The sequence below is a fragment of the Cheilinus undulatus genome, linkage group 12, assembly GCF_018320785.1.
Source record: "Cheilinus undulatus linkage group 12, ASM1832078v1, whole genome shotgun sequence".
Classification (NCBI taxonomy): Eukaryota; Metazoa; Chordata; class Actinopteri; order Labriformes; family Labridae; genus Cheilinus; species Cheilinus undulatus.
This window is the reverse complement of record NC_054876.1, coordinates 5,580,063-5,599,210: the sequence shown is the minus strand read 5'-3', so window position 1 is coordinate 5,599,210 and position 19,148 is coordinate 5,580,063. Positions and strand designations below refer to the sequence as shown.

The window sequence follows — 19,148 nt, the reverse complement described above, 5'->3', positions numbered from 1 at the left end:
TTTACAGCTTGTTCAAAACGGTTCAGCTCGTCTTTAACTGGTAAACATAAATATGACCACATTTCCCCCATTTTAGGCTCTCTTCACTGGCGTTCTGTGCGTTTTATGATTGGTTTTAAAATGTTGTTATTAACTTATAAGTCTCTAAACAGAAATATTTTATATAAAATATAAAATATTTTATCTTGGACCCTCAGATCCTCTGACCTGTGTCTTTTGACTGTTCTGAGGTCAAGGTTGAAGCTCAGTAGCGGTGCCAAAGCTCTGGAATGCTCTTCCTCTTCATGTTCGACTGTCCCCCTCGCTGCCTGTCTTTAAATCAACCTTTAAAAATGTATTTTTACTCCCTGGCTTTCAGCTCTGCTTGAGAATTTGCCTTTCAATCATTTCTGTTTTTATTGATCCATTTATGTCCTCCAGTTTTTAATTTGGTCCTGCCTCTGTGTTTTATTGTTTATTTTATTGTTTTTAATTTTTGCTGTACAGCACTTTGGTCAGCAATTTGTTGTTTTTAAATGTGCTTTATAAACAAATATGGATTGGATTGGAGCTGCATTTGAAGCATGTATCTGGCACATTGTGATCAAAGTGATTTAACTTTGATGGTGTTATATACAGTGCCTAACAAATTTATTAGACCACCTGTCATATTTGTCTCAGAGACCATCCAGCATCATGAAGTGCTTTAATACGGACTCTTTCATTTTCAGTGAGCTCTCCACGTTTTACCATTTTGAACAGGAATGAGGAATTTCAAACTGAATTCACCCAAATTTGAGCCGGCTCACTGGGCTTCTCTGAGAAGTCAGAAATGAATCAAGCATAACATTCAACCACTAAAACTAATTTCTCTGTTCAGGAATGCAAGTAAATAAATATAATTTGACATATTGATTAAGAAATATTAATGTGCTTTACTATTTTTCAGGGTTGTTTTGTAAATCAGTAAATTTGAAAATTCAAGGATAACTATAATAATTATGTTTTAGCATTAATAATATCATTTGGGTTAAAGAGCTTCTACATATTGGTGTATTAACCATTGCAGAAAGATAAAAAATGTTTTTGGTAATTACCAATGCTGTTAATTTAGGGCAGCTGTGGCACAAACCTTACTTTGGTTAGGGTTAGGGTGGTCTAATAAATTTGTTAAGCACTGTATGTTCTTAAAATCCAGTTATATCGTACCAGTTTGAAACAGGTACTAATTGTTTCCTCATTAGTGGCTAAAGTTGAGCTGTCGTTACTAAGCAGATCAAGTAAATTTCGTTTTTAATGAGTCATACAAGGATAAAAACAGTTAAAGATGATAGATATTGAGGACAAAGTATAATGCTAGTGTCTGGAGATGCTGCTCACTGTAGGACTTTCTGGCTAAATACTGTTATCTGTGACACAAAGAATCCTTTCAGGACTTTTTGCAGGATTTTTGGTTCCTTTTTTGGTGATCTGACTCTTTGGAAACCCTCAGAACACAGTCACTTTGTGTGATATAATGTGGTGCCGGGACAGAGCAGAGCACAATAGACCAATTTGGAGTTAGAGCAGCTGTGTGGTGGCAGAAAAATAGAGATGAGAAAGAGGGAGAATTAAAACAGATCGCTGGTATGAGGAGGAAATGCCTATTAAGCGTCAAGATATCAGAATAAAATACAAACATGAACAAATGTTGAAATAACGTACTGTTATTGAAGATGCTTTTTAAAGCTAAAGGCAGATTTTTATGGTTTTGCAACCTCAGTTCCAAAAAAGTTTGGACACTGTGTGAAATGTAAATAGAATGCAATGATTTGCAAATCTCATAACCCCATGTTCTTTTCACAACAGAATATAAACAACATAGTCGTTTAAACTGAGATGTTTTACAGTTTCATTAAAAATACTAGCTGCATGCGAATGGGAATCCTAAATTGAGTGTCAGGAATCTGTGCAGTGCACTGTAGCACTGCAGAGACCATTTAGATCCTCCCAGGACACACATTGAAAATACTGAGCCCATTGCACTTTGTATATGAGGTAGTACTCCCTATCAACAGTAGGTGGCATTATCACAAAGGAAGATGCTGATATGTAGAGGTGATCAGATCATTATTATGTAAGAGGGGCTACTAGCATCTTACAGTAGGTGGTGCTAAAGTAAAACCATGAATTTAAGCTTTATATGTGTAGAGGGCCAGACCTCGATCATACATAGGAAATTTTAGACAAATCAGATGAGTCATCTCAGAATTAGGCCTACTTACTGTCAAACTGGCGTTAAAAAGAAATGCTCGCCACTGGCAGGAGGGCATCCTTTATAAGACATGTCAGTGTTGTGAACAAATATTGAGGTTTAAAAAGTAAAATCAGTAATAAGAATAAAGAAATGTCCCAGTTTGTGTTGCTTCCTGTTACCAATAGGGGCATTAACCAAAGCATTAACCTTTGAATGTGTAGAGGGGTTGATCATTATGTGAAATTTAAAGTAAATCAAATGTTTCATATGAGAGTTATGGCGGGGCTGCACGGTGGAAAAAGAAGTGTCCGCACTCAAAAATGTCCTTTAGGTAGTTTTTTATTCAAGACACAACGAACGCATTTCAACTCAGTCTTCTTCAGCGTTGTGAAACACTATGTGGAAGAGCACCTTAAACACAGGAAGTATACAAAGCGTCACAGGTACAACCTTTAAAATAAAACTTATTCGGCTTCCTGGTAGGGGCTCTACCGCACTTTGTTCAAATACCTATATGAGTTTAAATATGGACATGCATTTGCAATAACAATTACAAAAAAATCAACAACAAGTGTTGCTACAAGTGCTGCACGGTGGCGCAGGGGTTAGCGCTGTTGCGTCACAGCAAGAGGGTTCCTGGTTCTCTTCCCAGTCAAGGCCTTTCTGTGCAGAGTTTGCAGGTTCTCTCCATGCATGCATGGGTTCTCTCCGTGTACTCTGGCTTCCTCCCACCACCAAAGACATGCTCATTAGGTTAACTGGTGACTCTAAATTGGCTGTAGGTGTGAGTGTGAGCGTGCCTGGTTGTCGGTCTCTATATGTCAGCCCTGCGATTGACTGGCGATCGCTGCAGGGTGCACCCCGCCTCTCGCCCGTCAGTGTTGTAGACAAGCATTGAGGACTTCAGTTTAACAGTCTAAGCTTGGTAGGTTCAGCACAGTAAGAAGATTCCTGTTAATGGCAGCAACGTGTCTCAAAAAAGTTGGGACAGAGCCATGTTTACCATCGTGTGGCATCCCCTCTTCTTTTAACAGCAGTATGCAAACGTCTGGGGAGTGAGGAGGCCAGTTGATTGAGTTTTGGGAGAGGAATGTTGTCCCATTCATGTCTGGTGTAGGATTCCAGCTGCTCATCAGTCCTGGGTCTTTGCTGGATTTTTCCTTTCGAGATTCTCCAGATGTTTTCTGTTGGTGAGAGATCTGGACTCTTCCAGTGTGAAGCTATGCTGTTGTGATGGATGTGGTATGTGGTTTAGCACTGTCTTGCTGAAATAGTCAGCACTGATAGTTCCTTTAACATTGAGGAACTTTTTTCCCTTTAATTGTTCCACAAGTTTTAGACACAGTTTTTTGGACCATAAATTGATCCTTTTATACCCGGTCATGCTACTGTTCTGTAAGAGCTGTTTTCCTATTAGTACCATTAAATTTTTAGCCTTTTGTTTCCCTGTCCCTACTTGTTCTTGCTACAGTTATACTGCTGCTCAGTATTTATCAGCTCTAGGTGCTAAATAATACACTCAGTTTCATTTGCCATGGTTTCCTGTGCACAAAAAAGAAAAAATATTGTGACAGGACCAGCATAAGAATTTCTGTGCTGACTAGTGTTTGGTTTGAGAACTGTAGAGTGACGTGGACACACCATATATCTAAGGACACAGTGCTCATGACAGCATGGGCCTCTGTGGCAGGTACAGCATAGACTCGACTCAGAAATATGATCCAGGCTTTAATGTGTTTGAGCATCCTAGAGAGCGAGTGTTATTGCTGCACATGAAGTGGAGCACCCTTGTGTATCTACAGAACAAATCACAGATGAGCTACTCCTCTGCTACAGTTATATCTGCTATGATAGCTTCTCTGCTTTTAGTTCAGCCTTTGTTAACATCAATTCTTATTGTTTTTTCTCTAAGTATAGGCTGTCAGGGAAATCATAACTTAATGGAATGGAAACAAGAGTGGTGTTTGCACTTAAATTCTCCAGAATATCGTTCTCTGTCTGCTCTCTGCTGCTGTCAGGGGTGTAAACATGTGAACCCTGCAGAGAGCAGCAGACAGCCTCATACAGCTGATGTTGTTTGGTAGATTTACTCTGATAACAGAGGAGGATGTGACCTCAGAGGGCACAGAGCGTGGAGGCCATGTCAGCCTCTGGTGGTAGATATGATGTACATCATTATCAGAGCTGTAGCTGTTGTTGTGAGCAGTGCTCGTCTCTGTTGGCTGTAGACACGGAAAGACATTTTTATTAGCATTTATTTCACTGTTTGCTTTTATTATAGCCAGTGAGTTGATTAAAGGACACATAAATGTACTTCCTTGACATAAAGGAATGTAGCAGACAATAAATATCTGCTTTTTATCATCCAGACGGACAGCTTGTCAACCATGAGATTGGCAGGATTAAACATTCATTTTGAGAGAAATAAAATAACATAATGACTACTTATACAGTGACTATAACAAGTATTAAATCCTGTAGATGTTTCACACTTTTATCAACGTTTTAAACCAATCATGGTTAGTATAATTTGGCTTTTTGAAAAAATTGCAAAAGGCCCTTTATGACTCTTAAATGTCAAAGTGAAAACAGATTGTCTTCCAGGATTTTCCTATATATTGCTGCATTGATTTGACTCTTTACCCTTGCAAGCATTCCAGGATCAGCTGCTGAGAAGCATCCCCACAGTATGATGCTGCCATCATCGTGGTTCACAGTGAGGGTGTCGTGTTTCTGATGTGCAGTGTTTGCTGTCCTCTTAACATAGCATCTTGCTTGATTTTAGAAAAGCACCATTTTGGACTCATCAGACGAAAGAACTTTCTCCCACTGAACCATGGAGTCTCCCACACTCTAGCCTCGATTTAATCAAAGTTTTCTTCAACAGTGGCTTTTTCCTTTGCCTTCGGCTGCTGAAGCTTGGAACTCGGTCAGAGTTGTCATGTAGGTAGTTTCCACCAAGCGGTCCGGCTCAGTTCGGTGCGGAACAGCACTCATTTTTTTAGTTTCCATAGAGCAATAGTAGAAAAGGGCCCCCAAAAAAACGACCCATACCATCCTACTTATTAGCACCCTTACATGGGGGTACCAATCTTAAATATCCATCCCAAAATGGTGGAGCTACACACACAACAATAGGGGGTTGTACTGACGTCACGTCAGCGCGCAACACAGCTGCTCAGCTGCTCAGCTGCTCGGCTCCAGGCTGCAAAAGAGCGGGCAAAAACGGGAGGAAAATGGACTAATGTGTGCTTAAATCGGGGATATTTGGACTCGACGGAGATCCAAACTGTTTCCTAGTCTATGGATATTGATATGTGGCCACAAATAGAGTTCCCTGATGTTTATCTGGACCTGATTTTAAAAACACAAAGCAGAGCCTGAAGGCTCACATCAGCCTGGTCTATCCACAATGGATGTGAGACTAAATTAATGCTTAAGTTTTGTGAATAAGAAGCCTTAAAAGAGTTGATTCTCTGTACTGTAACTAGTTATTAATCTACTTCTTACTTTAGGTAACAAGTGAAAACATCACTCTGTGGTTGTTGGACGTGTTTGTAAAACTTTGGGCTGCAAACTATTTTAAAAAGAGATCAACGCACCCAGGATTTCTGATTTAATCTAGTTTGATTTTAACACCAGCTGAACTTTTACTTTATTTTTAATGCGGTATTTTGTCGTATAAACTGTTATAGACTAGACATATCAACTTATTAATGTACAGTTATGACTCTAAATGTCTCTGTACACATTTTCCATCAGCTGAGGATCTGTAAAGACAGCGGTTAGCATCATTGAAATGTAGTTAGTTTTTTTAAAAAGCACTTTTAGCTGAAATAAAGCTGTTTAATGGTTATACCCTACTGATTTGTGTCACTCCTCCTTTCTGTAACTCTGCGGCTGGACCAGCAGACTCTCCCTGCATGTGACATCACATGCATAGCTTTTGCAACCCTAAATAACACTAGATAGAACAGACTGTAAGCTCCAGTGCTGTCTTTTACAACTCCAATTCCAAAATAAAGCTTGGGTGCTGTCAAAAAAGTAGGGACAGGGCCATGTTTACCATTATGTTGCATGCCCTCTACTTTTAACAGAAGTCTATAAACGTCTGGGGAGGAAAGAGAACAGCTGCTGGAGTTTTGGGAGAGGAATGTTGTCGTATTTTTTTCTGGTGTAGGATTCTTTGTGTCACAGCTTTCTATATGTAGAAGGTATTCACTGCAGCCAGCTGAGCACCCAGACTCTTCTACTGTGAAGCCATGCTGTTGCAATGGATGTGCTATGTTTGCACTGTTGCGCTGAAATCTGCAAAACCTTTCCCTGAAAGAGACGATGTCTGGATGGTTACACTGACAGTGCATTCATAGTTACTAAAAACACTGTGATAGTGGAGGTGTACTGGTTATTAAACACAGGGAGTCTTTTCCTTTGGTCCCTCTCCTCATTTAGGAGACAGACATGGTTTAAAGCTGGACAAATTTAATCTGATATGTAAATAGCTTAACAGGACATACACATCCTCGTGGACTGGGGAATAAACACCATTTTGACTTCCTACCTTAACTCTTGGAGACAGACGCCGCTGCAGCTGATATGTTTACCTGGCGTGTCACGCTGCAGAGGGGATTTAGGAAGGCAGACAAAAATTAGAGAGGAATACCCGTGAAGAGGAGAGGACTTGGGGGGGTGGGGATTAATGAGGGACAGTCAGGCTTTGATAATGCTGCTGTTTGGAGCCTGCGTGTGCTCCCTGAAAGCCCTTTGTTTAGCTCTTATTGCCGGTTGCCATCTGTTATGATCCAGTTGCCAGATTGCCCTTAGCAACATCATCAATCCCCCCTCTTTTAGCTTTTGATCTTTAAGAGTAAAATGCAGCTACGCCTGAGTGTCTGCTCACCCAGTTGAAGCAGCAGACCTCTCTTCTGATGGACTGTTTCTCCGGTGTGACCATCCTGTCCTCGTCCACCCCTCAGAGGAAGTGACGACCTGTCCTTGCCTTAGTGTGTCTTTAAAATAGACCACCTCACACATGGAGATGAGGACACGCTGAGGCTTAAGTGACAGATTTCACTGTGGATAGACAGCTTTATCCCTTATGTATGTGGAGTTACACATCTATCATTCAGTAACTTTATACACCAAGAAACTCAAGGTTACAGAAATACAACTTTTTAAAACTCTGGAAGTTACCTCACCTGAATGAATACTTAAACATGGTGTTTTATCTGATCCAGGATCCTGATGTTGGCATGCATTAGGTCACCTTGGCACTTTTTAGAAATGCTGGCAAAACAAGTTTAGGTTTAGCTTAAATCTGAATCTTAAACCTGCAGAAAAATGGACTGATTATTGTAACTTAAGACTTTTAGAGGTAATTTAGTCATGGCAAAGCTATTTTCTTGCATTGCTTGATTTATTATTGATGCTGTATCGTGCTATGTGTAGCAGTCGTGAACTCTGTTGTGTTGTGTGATGAACCACGGATTAACTTTAACTTTTGGCACCAGCACGCCATTTATTTGATCTCTCACTGTGGAGTATCGCAGTGAGCCAGTGTTTTTCTGCTGAAAGCAGCCATAACTGTGGTTAAGAGGGCTTGGTAGTATTTAAAAGGTGGGGTTTCATCAGCATTTAATACAACACAATTTCCAAAAGAGTTGGGATGCTGTGTAAAATATAAATAAAAGCAGGATGCAATCATATGTAAATCTCATAAACCCATGTTTTATTCACAATAGAACATCATACTGGATGTTGAAACTGAGACATTTTACCATTTTGATATGCAAGGCCTTCCCTGAAGTTTTCCATTTTGGCTCAGTCCATTCTAAATGATTTCTGAACCAGAGAAGACAGCAGCATTTCTGGGCCATGATCACATATGGCGGCAGTAGCTCAGTCTGTAAAGACTTGGGCTGGGAATTGGAGGGTCAACTTGTTGAGTCAAACTATGACTAAAACTATTCATCGACAGCCTTTTTTCATGATAAAAACTAGACTAAGACTAGACAAAAATAGATCTGTGATGACTAAAACTGAATAAAAGTAGGTTTAGTTTTTGTCATATTGACTAAAACTAGACTAAAATGTAATGTCGATTTCGTCAGACATTCAAAATCCATGATATTTCTCCACTTTAGGTATATTTTTCAAAATACAATGCATCTGTAGCAATTTTGTCTCTCAGCTGTAGAAAGCAGGGACCCCAGGGTGCAGAGAACACACTACCATGATTTGGTACCAGATTTAGGTAAGAGAATAAATGCTTGGACTAAAAGTAAAGACTAAAATGTGAGGACTTTTTATGGACTAAAACTAGACTAAAACTAAAAAGGGTAGAAATGACTAAAATGTGACTAAAACTAAAATGCATTTCATGCATTTCAAGACTAAAACTATGAATAAAATTAGAAATAGCTGTCAACATTAACACTGTTCCCCAGTTCAAGTCCTAGTCAGACCATATCTGGACTTTTGCCTGGTAGCTGAAGAGATGCCAGGATCCTGTTTGTAATTAAATTGTAATTCAATGTGTGTTCCAACAACAGAGTGTAAACAGTGAATTTCTCTGCAGGGGTCAATGAAGTATGTCTGCTTCCTCTTTACATGATACAGCTTTTACTTACAGTGGTAGATGGCACGGGGAAATGTGATGACTGACAGTGATTCCTGGGAGTGTTCCTGAGCCGATGCAGTGGTTTCCAGTACAGAACCAGGCCTGTCTTTAATGCAGTGCCTTTGAGGGCCTGAAGATCATGAGCATCCAGTACTGACTGTCAAGATTCCTCCAGATTTTCTGATTTTTTGGATGATATTATGTGCTGTAGATGGGATTTTCAAAATCTTGCAATTTTGCATCAGGGAACATTTTTTCCCGTAGTTGTTCCACAGTGTTTCAATGCAGTTTTTCACAGATCGGTGAACCTCTGCCCATTGTAACTGTGTAAAATTGAATCACTCCAATTTTGCAAGGCACAATTAGTCAAAAAACTGATGAATAATTGTGTTTAGATATGCATTTGTAGCACGGTTAATTGAAAGTGTAAATACAACCCTAATACCAAAAAAGTATCAGATTTAAATTAAAACAGAATGCAATGGTTGTCAAATCTCATAAACTAATATTTTATTAACGGTAGAAGATAAACATCATATCAGATGTTAAAAATGAGACATTTTACCATTTCATGAAAACGGGCCTGCTACTGTTTAACAGGAGATTAAACTCCCCATCAGTAAAATGAATGCTGAGAGTTCAGACATGGTTTAAACAGTGTGATCATACCCCGAATCACCTCTTATGCTGTGAACTTCCTGAATAATGACACCTGAACTCTTCAAAGATTGAAACCCTGTTTAACATTCACCTGCCGATTCTTTTCTCTTCACTCATTCCTCTCTCACCTGTTCCTGACTCCTCCTTCATTAAATTCACCTCACTGCTCCACGTTTTTCCTGCCGACTCATCATCTCCCTCTCTCTCTCTCTCTCTCTCTCTCTCTCTCTCTCTCTGCGTCTTCAGGCCGGGCCAGTCTGCACGGCAAGTCCTCCCTGCGGATAGACAATGTGCGCTCAGACGACCAGGGCTGGTATGAGTGTAAGGTGCTGATGCTGGAGCAGCAGTATGACACCTTCCACAACGGCAGCTGGGTGCATCTAACCGTCAACGGTGAGTCCCGACAGCATGCATTATTCATACGGGTCAATGTAACCGCCGTCACACTTTGAAGATGACTGCTGACCTTTGCAAAGAGGCGTAACAAACTTTTAAGTTAACCACTGCTTTTCCATGACAACTACATGCACTAGTGTCAGTGTCGGATTTTATATCAACGATGTTGATTTGTAAAATCTAATTTAAAAGTGTCTCTATCTGCTCTAAAAGGTCCACATCATTTCAGAGATGATAAACAAAGAACCCTTTTAGACCCGGCGTCCCTTTTTCTTTATCTCTCTGTGGTCCGTCACATTTATAAACCCAGTGTAAACTTGTCAACTCTGTTAAAGCAAAGGAGAAACTGACATTCAAATCTAACAGGAGATATTTTACCAGTCTGGTATAGTCCAACATTTTTGAATAGTAAGGGCTAGATTTATGAATGGATTGAGCTGCTTTTGTGTCCACTAAATCTGTGTAAATGAGTCAGAAATTACAATGCAATCATTAAACATGCAAAGGGTTAAATCTACCCTGACAGTGCTGCAGAGCAAACAGCAGCTCTGTGCTCAAGTGCTGTTAGCTCGTACTTCAGTGATCCATTATGTGGTTGTATTTATTTATTTATTTATTTATTTATTTATTTATTTATTTATTTATTTATTTTGCACAGTTAAAAAAATCATAATATGACAGAAGAAGATAGATGTACAGTGCAGGAAGAGGCAGAAAGCTCACAGAGCTTATTTGAAGCCTCCACCTAAATACAATTTAAAAAATACCTGACCTGACTGCACCTGAATTTTCACCAGAAAACTAATCCAACATCAAAAAACTTGAATTGATCAGGAATAAGATTCACGGGTAAAACAACACAACAGAAGTTAGTTAACTGCAGCCAAAAGTTTCTTAAGACACTTTTTGTAACATTCCAGAGTCTGACATTTTTTTGCGAGGTGAGAATAATTGTTCCATAATTTTGTGCCCCTATATTTTAATGCAAATTGGCCTCTGCTCGTTAAACATTTAGGAGGATGTAGATCTAGAGCTTGACGTGTTAAATAGAAATGAACCTGTGAGTTTGTTTTGAAAGTTTTTTTAAGTGCTCTGGAATTTTATTTTCGTATAATATGGAATAAATAAAAAGGTATACTTGAGAAATATTTATGCCATGAATATTCAGAATTTGAAGTTTTTGAAACAAAGGAGCAGAAGAGGTGAACAAGTCTGAGTGTGTCACCATCCTGACAAACCGTTTCTGGAAAAGCAGAATTTTTTGAAGTGCTGCAGGACAAGTGCTGGCCCAAACTAAATTACAGTAAGAAAGACAGGGATAGATTAGACTCTAATAAAGAGTAAGGAGACACCTGGAGTTGACAAGATGGGCAGTCTTTTTTATGATACCAAAAGATTTGTTAATCTTAGAGCTAACCCAGTCACTATGCTCTCTCCAGCTCAAATTTTCATCCACAAAAACTCCCAGAAATCTTGTGGACAATATTTGGGGCATTTCAACAGAATCAATTATGATTTTTGACATACCCACAGGGTAGGATTTTTTGCCACTAAAGATTAAAAAGTTTGATTTCTTTATATTCAAGGACAGTTTGTTTAATTTAAACCATTTCACATAGGTACTTAGACCAGCATTAGCACTGTGCATTAATAAACAGAAATTTGAATGGGAAATAACTAAAGTTGTGTCGTCTGCAAACGTAATTGGTGAAGGAATATTTGAGACATTTGACATGTCATTAATATAAAAGAGAAAACCCATCATCTGCCTTCATCTATCAAGATGAAGGCAGATAAGAGTCTAGAGGAGTCTTGCACTGAGCTAAGAGGATCTCTGAGCCACTTAAACATATTAGAAATTACTCATTTTTCACAAACATGCATCAGAACTCTTAAGACTTTTCTATGAACAGCTGTATTACTTTATTGGTCCATCCTTGGGGCCATTGGGGTGGGGTGGGTGGGTATATGGGACAGGTTGGGTATGGGTATGGGTTGGATGTGGTGTATTTTATTTTACTTTTCTTGTATGTATACTTGTGATGATCAAGAACACAGAGATAGGCCTATGTTGATTTTCGAGCTTTCTTTTGGCCTATTATTCATTTATGATATGTTCAATATTGCTGCATGTGTACGCAAGTAACCCCTCTCTCCTGTATATCGGCTTAAATGAGACACAACACTATGTGCATCCTTATCATGGTCTTTCTGGAAAATAGTACACAGAAATGATCACAAAAAATTTGCTCTTAATTGAAACAGGGATGTACTATAAACAATCAATGAAATTATGAAATGCCTCAGTAATTTGAGCCTCAGTTGCCAGCTCAGGTTTGAGTGCCATTTTCCTTTCCTCCATCCTTTGTCGTTATTTAACACACATCTAAAAAGCCAAACTGGAACCAAATGAAGAGCCATTTGGGAGCCAAACATCCAGCTCTACTGAGCTGAGCCGAATGATCTGGATCTCTGACAAGAGACGGGTTTCCTGTTACCATGAGTGAGGCTGGAGATTTAGAGACAGACCTCAGCATAGTTTAATGAGCTAAACCATAAAAACTGTACTGAACCAAACAGGAGCGCTTGTGGAAATGTATGGTACTTGATCAGGCTTTTAAAGGAGGCTTTCTAAATTCCCCCCTGCTCCCGTTTCTTCATGAGTATTTGAACTTTTTTTTTCTTTTTTGCCTGCATATTTTACTACTTTTGGAACACGAAAAGAACCAAGATGGATTTTATTGACACACTTTGAATGCTTGACATAGTTGTAAATGGTTTAAAAAAAGATTTTGGATAGCATTTCTCCATGCAGAAGTCCCTTCTTTCCCCTGATGGGTGTTCTCCACTGCTGCGTGACGTCATCTGCAGAGAACCTGTACTCCCAGGGGTTAAATTTATCCAGGGCTGTCAGCGACTCTACACTTCATCCACATTTGTGAAGACAATCTGGAGCCGTGACACACAGTGAGAGTTTTTCTTGCTAGCTCCAGTTAGGGAGGAGGCTTGGTTTAATACAGTGAAACTCATCATATTTTTCCATTAGACATGAAGCCAAGCCCTGAAAAGTTTCCCCTTTTCTCCTTGTTTATAATCTTTAAGAGAATGCTTCTGAGCAGGTCAACATCACACAACGTAGTGATGAGAAGTTTTTTCTGCATAGAAAGTGTTTTTCATCTGCCAGTGAATGGGAACTCTGTTACACCCTCACAGCTCTCTTACTTTCTTAGTCTGGTCATGAACAGCTGAGGTCAGCAGACACCATAAATAAAATCTCATTGAGCGAAAACGAGGGCAAACAAGGTCATTCACCTGGTAATAAATACCAACATGGCAGAAAAAACGTCAGGGTTCACATCCCCTGTCCCGGTGTGTGATCCTAATTTAATTATTAAGCAGACTATGATAATAACTAAGGTGTAAGTTCTCCCTGAGCAGCACGCTGCAGCACCTCCACGCTCCATCACTGACAAACAGCAGAGAGTAAAACCTGAGTGTAAAATAAGTAACCCACTCACTCCTGGGGCTCCCTCTCAGAAATATTTCTGCCTTCACTTGGTAGCTCAAGCGTTCATTGAGACACTTAATCAGACAGCAAATGATGATGCTTGTTGCCGTGGTAACAGACACACCGGATGCGGTGCTGTGGTCATGGCACATTAGCTCAGTTTCATCAGTTTGACTTGGTCTCTCTCCCAGAAGTGTTTCAGGGCCTCGGGCTTCCTCCACCTCCGCCTCCACTTTCTCTCTCTCTCTTTCTCTCTCTCTCTCTGCTGAAAGTCTCATTAACCAATCAGTGATGAGCTGCAGATTTTTCATCAGCTGGAGTTGGAGCAGAGTCAGGGATACAGCTGTTTGTTGTTAGTTCTGCCAAAGTACTTCTTCTACTTTTGTCAAAGGTGTGCAGATTTTTTTCTTTATTTAATTCTGAGTTATTTCTTTCATCTGATGCACTGAAACCTCTGGACTATTTATGTGGTTTGACTAGGAGCAGACAGACTGTGTAATCCAAGCATGCTTGACCCCCAAAGGTCCAGTTTGTTTGTCCAGTGTGAGTGCTCCATAATGCTCTCAAGCACGATACACCTCCTTGGCCCTGGTACAGATGGTGGAGGAGGGATTCATCATGGTGCGATTGCTCACGCAAGCACAAACAAAGGTGGACATGACGTATCACTGACACGACCATTTCTCTTCTCTGTTATTTAAAAACAAGGGTGTCATTTTAGAGGCCTGTCTCTGAACAAATAAGTCAAAATAAACCCTGAAGTGAGTTAAGTTATTAATGTTTTTATGTCTTGTAGAGTGCATTTGTTGTATTACAACATGACAGCATATCTTCTAATATACACGTTTGGGCTTGGAGCTGTGTGAGTGCAGGCCAGCAGGGGGCTGGGGGGAGAGGGGCAGTCATGCTTAAGCAGCATACAAGCCAACTGACCCTAGTGTTCATGTGCTCTAAGAGCCAGCACAGCAAAAACTAGCATGATGACTGCCACTTTGTTGAGCCTTACTACTGCCTTTTATAAAATTTATGATTTACACATTTCAGTGGGACAGGGACTTTCTGAGTGGAGTTTGCATGCTCTCCCTTTATAAGCAGGTTCTTTTCCAGCCTCCTCCCTCAGACAAAAGGCATTCTTGTTGGGTTACCTGGTACCTCTACATTGTCTGGTGTGAGTGTGTGCACGCCAGGTCTCTATATGTAAGGCCACCCAAAATGAGGGATAAAGGGCCCAGCCAAACGGGGGCCCATGAAGGACAGCAAAATCAAGTTCCATTGAAATTAAAATAAATCAAACTAATGTGAGATTATCATATTTATGGTAATCACCTGAGTAGTAACCACTCTTATCAAATGATTGTTTATAATGTGGATGTAACCATTCAGAAAGTGATGTCAGACTTCAGAAAACAGAAAGGGGAACATTGGCAAAAATGGGTTAAAAGTGGCAAAAAGTCAGGGTGCAGATGACCTACGTATGTGGGCGTCCCAGGTTTGAGTCTGACCCATCTCACTATTCCCCACATGTCCCTTCCCCACTCTTTCACCCCTGTTTCTGATTCTATCCACTGTCCTCCTCTATCAATAAAGGCATCAAAAAGTGGCAGAAAAAAAACATGGTGAAAACAGTTACAGCGGGGGAAAATGGTTAAAAAGTGGAAAAAATATATATAAAGCACAAAAAAAAAAAACAGGAAAAAAGTGACAAAAAAGGGTTAAGAAAGGCATGAATGGGTGGGAAAATGGTCAAAAGAGGTTGAAAGTTGAAAAGATAGGCAAAAAAATGACTGAAAAGGGCAGAAAAAACATTGTGAAAATGGTTAGTGTGGGCAAAAATGTTACAAAGTGGCAAAAATGGGTTTAGAAAGGCTCGAATGGGTGGTATAGAAGTTGCAAAAAAGGCAAAAAGCAGCAGAAAATGAGCAGCTTTAGCAGCGTAAAAAGGTTAAAAAGTGGCAGAAAAGGTCAACCCTCTGAGACAGACATTGTCGTATATGAAAGAAGAGACATGGGGGTTTAAGAGTAAAATAACTTTTGTCATAAGTTCTTGCCTTCGTAGCCCTTACGGTAGCTTTTCTAGCAAGCATGGAATTTGGTTGACTTCTTGGGGACTTTACAGTTTTTTCCAATTGCTAAAACACAATTTTGCAAACTAGGCTGGTTTTATCAAAATACTTCACACAATTCACAAAACCACACACCCAAACTGCAAAATACCTCATATATCCTGCAAAATGAAGCACTGCAACCAAAACTACATTTAGCATTAACAAAATCAAACTTTTGCACCAAATGCCACACACTTCATTCATATCACCAGATTTTTGTCTAACCGACTACACACTACTGGGCATAATGAAAAGCACTCTCATCTTTAGTATGCTTTGCCACAATACTTAAAAAAGTTCAAACTGTAGAAAATTCTTCAGATTGTTCACATGCACAGAAATATTTGCAGATAAACACACATGCTGTTGAAACATTTATTTTTATATTTTTCACCAAACAAGTCTGTGCAACTTATGCACAACAGATATATTTACATTGGAGTGAACAAAAATATGCTCACAAGAAGCAATAACTTGAAAAATAAATTGCAGTAAAAATGTGCAGAAAAAAAAAATATATATAAAAAAAAGAGGCAAGAAAAATTGCACCCACATCAATTTCATCACATGCCTCTTCCATGCCTCTAGCCTGCACAAGCCAACTAAGGTTGCTCTGATTTCATTTGAAAGTTGTTGTCTTCTTTGTCCTTGAACTCCTCTTCCAGCTCTACCCCTACCTCTCACTCTTCCTCACCCTCCTTCTTCCTTTTCCTCTCTCTGCAACGTCTTCCATTGTTGTAAAAAAAAAAAAAACAAAAAAGGTGCTCATCTGTGGTCTTTTTATAGTGCTTACTTCCTGATTGAAGTGCTAACAATTAACCATTGAGGTGTTCAGCCAGGTGACACATATATTGGCCAATTAAGCTCATGTAGTGTCATTTTGAATGGCAGTGTTTGGAAATGGCAAACATGTGACTTTATGTCCGATTGTTGTGTCTTATGCAGAGAACCGTGTTCAGTGCATTTAAAAATTGCCATTTTGAATTGCAAAATGTGTGTAAAGCAGAAAATGTGTTTAGAGTTTTGGAGACTTGAGAAGAGGTTTTGCTCTCTGTGTGTCAGTTTAAATAATTGGGCTATGCATGTCATTTTAGTGTGGTAGCAATTGGAAAAAACTGTAATGATTGAATCCACACAGTAACTCAGATACTGAACATCAACTTTTTAGTCCATTTCAATCATTTCCTCCGTTAGCTTGGTTTAAGCCCCCATGTTGCATTCCAAACACAGATGTCACATGGGTTGTGACGACCAATGGCAGGCTGTTCCATCATGCATGTGCAAACACTGAGGAAGTGAAGAAAAAGGTCTGAGCCGCTCATAATGGAGAGAAAAATAGACAACCTGAGATGTGGCCCTCTGTGTCTCTGCAGACAGGAACTGCTTTGAATAATGGCTCATAATCAAATTTTTTTAAAAAAGCACATGGATTTTTCTTGTAAGCGTGAGCATGTGAAAAACTTTTGGACACAGAATCATAATTTTTTTTGCTTTTTGGTCACAAAGAGATCAGGAGACAAGTTTGTCCAAAGAAAAGACTTAGTTATTATTGTTTACTGCATTTTAATTAACATTTAGTTTCCATTCAGTCTTTTTCTTTTGCCTTTATAGTCTGATACATTTTTAAAATCATCAACTGACGTTACCGTAGTACACTTATTCTCAAAGCCCAGGTCGTCCTGGAAAACAAGATGTGTAGAGCGTGACTGTGGACCACGGGGTCTATGCCCTACAAGCTTTTTAAAACTAAAAGTCCAGGAGAGACAGACTGGTTTAAAAGTAGCTGAGGGCCCACGGGGTTAAACGAGGGAAAAATGGGCAGGAACTGTGATGAAAAGGGGCTAAAAATTGACACCAATCAATAATTGGAACATTAGAACCGAATTTTTTTCAGCTCCAAAATGAGGGACCAGTTAGCCAGGATGCTAGCACGGATGCTACTGATCCAACACACATGCATTGATATCATCAATAAATTACATCTGGGGCCAGTCCAGGATGTACCTCATCTCTCGTCCAATGACAGCTGAGATAGGCTTGAGCACGGTAGACAACAGATGGAACCAGAATTGGTGTGATTAGGAGGTCAGTTTTGTTGCAGTGGTTGTTTGATTTTTACTAGTATGTGTGAAATTTTAATTCTGGCATCATGAAAACTGTACTACTGACTTTTCCATTATCTGGTAATGCAGTGCAACAAATTCTGCTGTTTGGCCTCAGTTAAGACCTGATAATAAGACTTGTACTTAGTTAGAGTCACTGATGTGGTCGTTAATATTTGAGGCTTTATTTGAGACTCAAATTTAATTGAAGATGAGTCTGAAGTATGATCACTAATTGTGATACAAGTTGATGAGGTAGTGAAACTCTGTTATCATGTATTTAGACATTCTGTTTTCCAGATCTCCTCTGAGGATGAAGTTTTAAATCCTACCAGGCTGCAGGTTGATTTTATCAGCGCCGTAATGAAACCGGATCTCACTACAAAGCTTCATAAATGAGATGTACAGTACATCCTCCTGTAATCACTGTTTCCTCCCTCTGGATTCTGTTTAATAGGAAATGTGTCTGAATGAGGAAATAGCCATGAAATTAAATACATTCTTTATTAAATCTGAGGATAGCTTTCTGCTGTTTCAGACTCAGTGAGGGTAAAAAAAAAGAGCTGGGTGTCAGTGAAGGTGGTGGAATCAGCCTGCGTGGGCGTGAGGTCAATAAGTGAACAAACTTACAGTATAGTTAGAAATAGAGGCTTATGACATGGTCGAAGCTGCACACTGAGCGGTCATTATGGAGGCTTGTTCTCCTGACAAATCCCTGCTGATAGTTGCTATAAATGTTTGCATGAATGCCACAACTGTACACTCTGAGAATGAATCACCTTTAACTTGTTCCTCTTTCAGTATGGCAGGTTTTTACGCAATAGAGAAATAATTTATATTACAAACATAAAACTTGATCATAATAGGGAATCATGTTTTTGGTGCATTCAGACACAAAACAAGAGCAAACTGAAGAAAGCTGCCAAACTTCGGAGGAGTGTCTCAGTCTTAGTCTTTAGATTAAATCCCTTTATAGTTTTAGTCGCATTTTAGTCATTTCTACCCTTTATAGTTTTAGTCTATTTTTAGTTCATAAAAAGTCTTTACTTTTAGGCCAAGCATTTATTCTCTTGACTAAATCTGGTACCAAACCATGGTAGTATGATCTCTGCATGGTAGTATGATCTTTGGTTCCTGATTTAGCCAAGAAAATAAATGCTTGGACTAAAATTAAAGACTAAATTGTGAGGACTTTTATGGACTAAAACTAGACTAAAATGTTTTTGAGTTTTCATCGACTGAAACTAGACTAAAACTAAAACTGTAGAAGTGACTAAAACTAAAATGCATTTCATTTATTTTTGGTTAGTCTTAGTCTAGACTTGAGTTAAGGTGTAGAAACATCTCATCAAATATCCAGAGAAATACTTCCTGGATGCTAATTTTCTTTACATTTCCTGCTTGTCAGTTCAGTCAGCCTTTATAATGACACTACACTGATCATGCCATGCTTCTTCTTCTACTATCTACGACTAAAATCTACTGATACATCATTTCAGTGATTGGCTGATACTGATCAGTCTAACAAAAATATGTGCCCCTG

General features: G+C 39.3%; 1 protein-coding gene across 1 annotated transcript in view; it reads left to right on the top strand.

The window, feature by feature from the left end:
• igsf9bb (immunoglobulin superfamily, member 9Bb) overlaps nucleotides 1-19,148 on the top strand; it is a 271,399-nt gene that overhangs the window by 89,247 nt on the left and 163,004 nt on the right. The window contains exon 3 of the mRNA XM_041802061.1: nucleotides 9,741-9,887. Coding sequence (XP_041657995.1) covers nucleotides 9,741-9,887 — 147 coding nt within the window. The remainder of the gene's footprint in view (nucleotides 1-9,740; nucleotides 9,888-19,148) is intronic.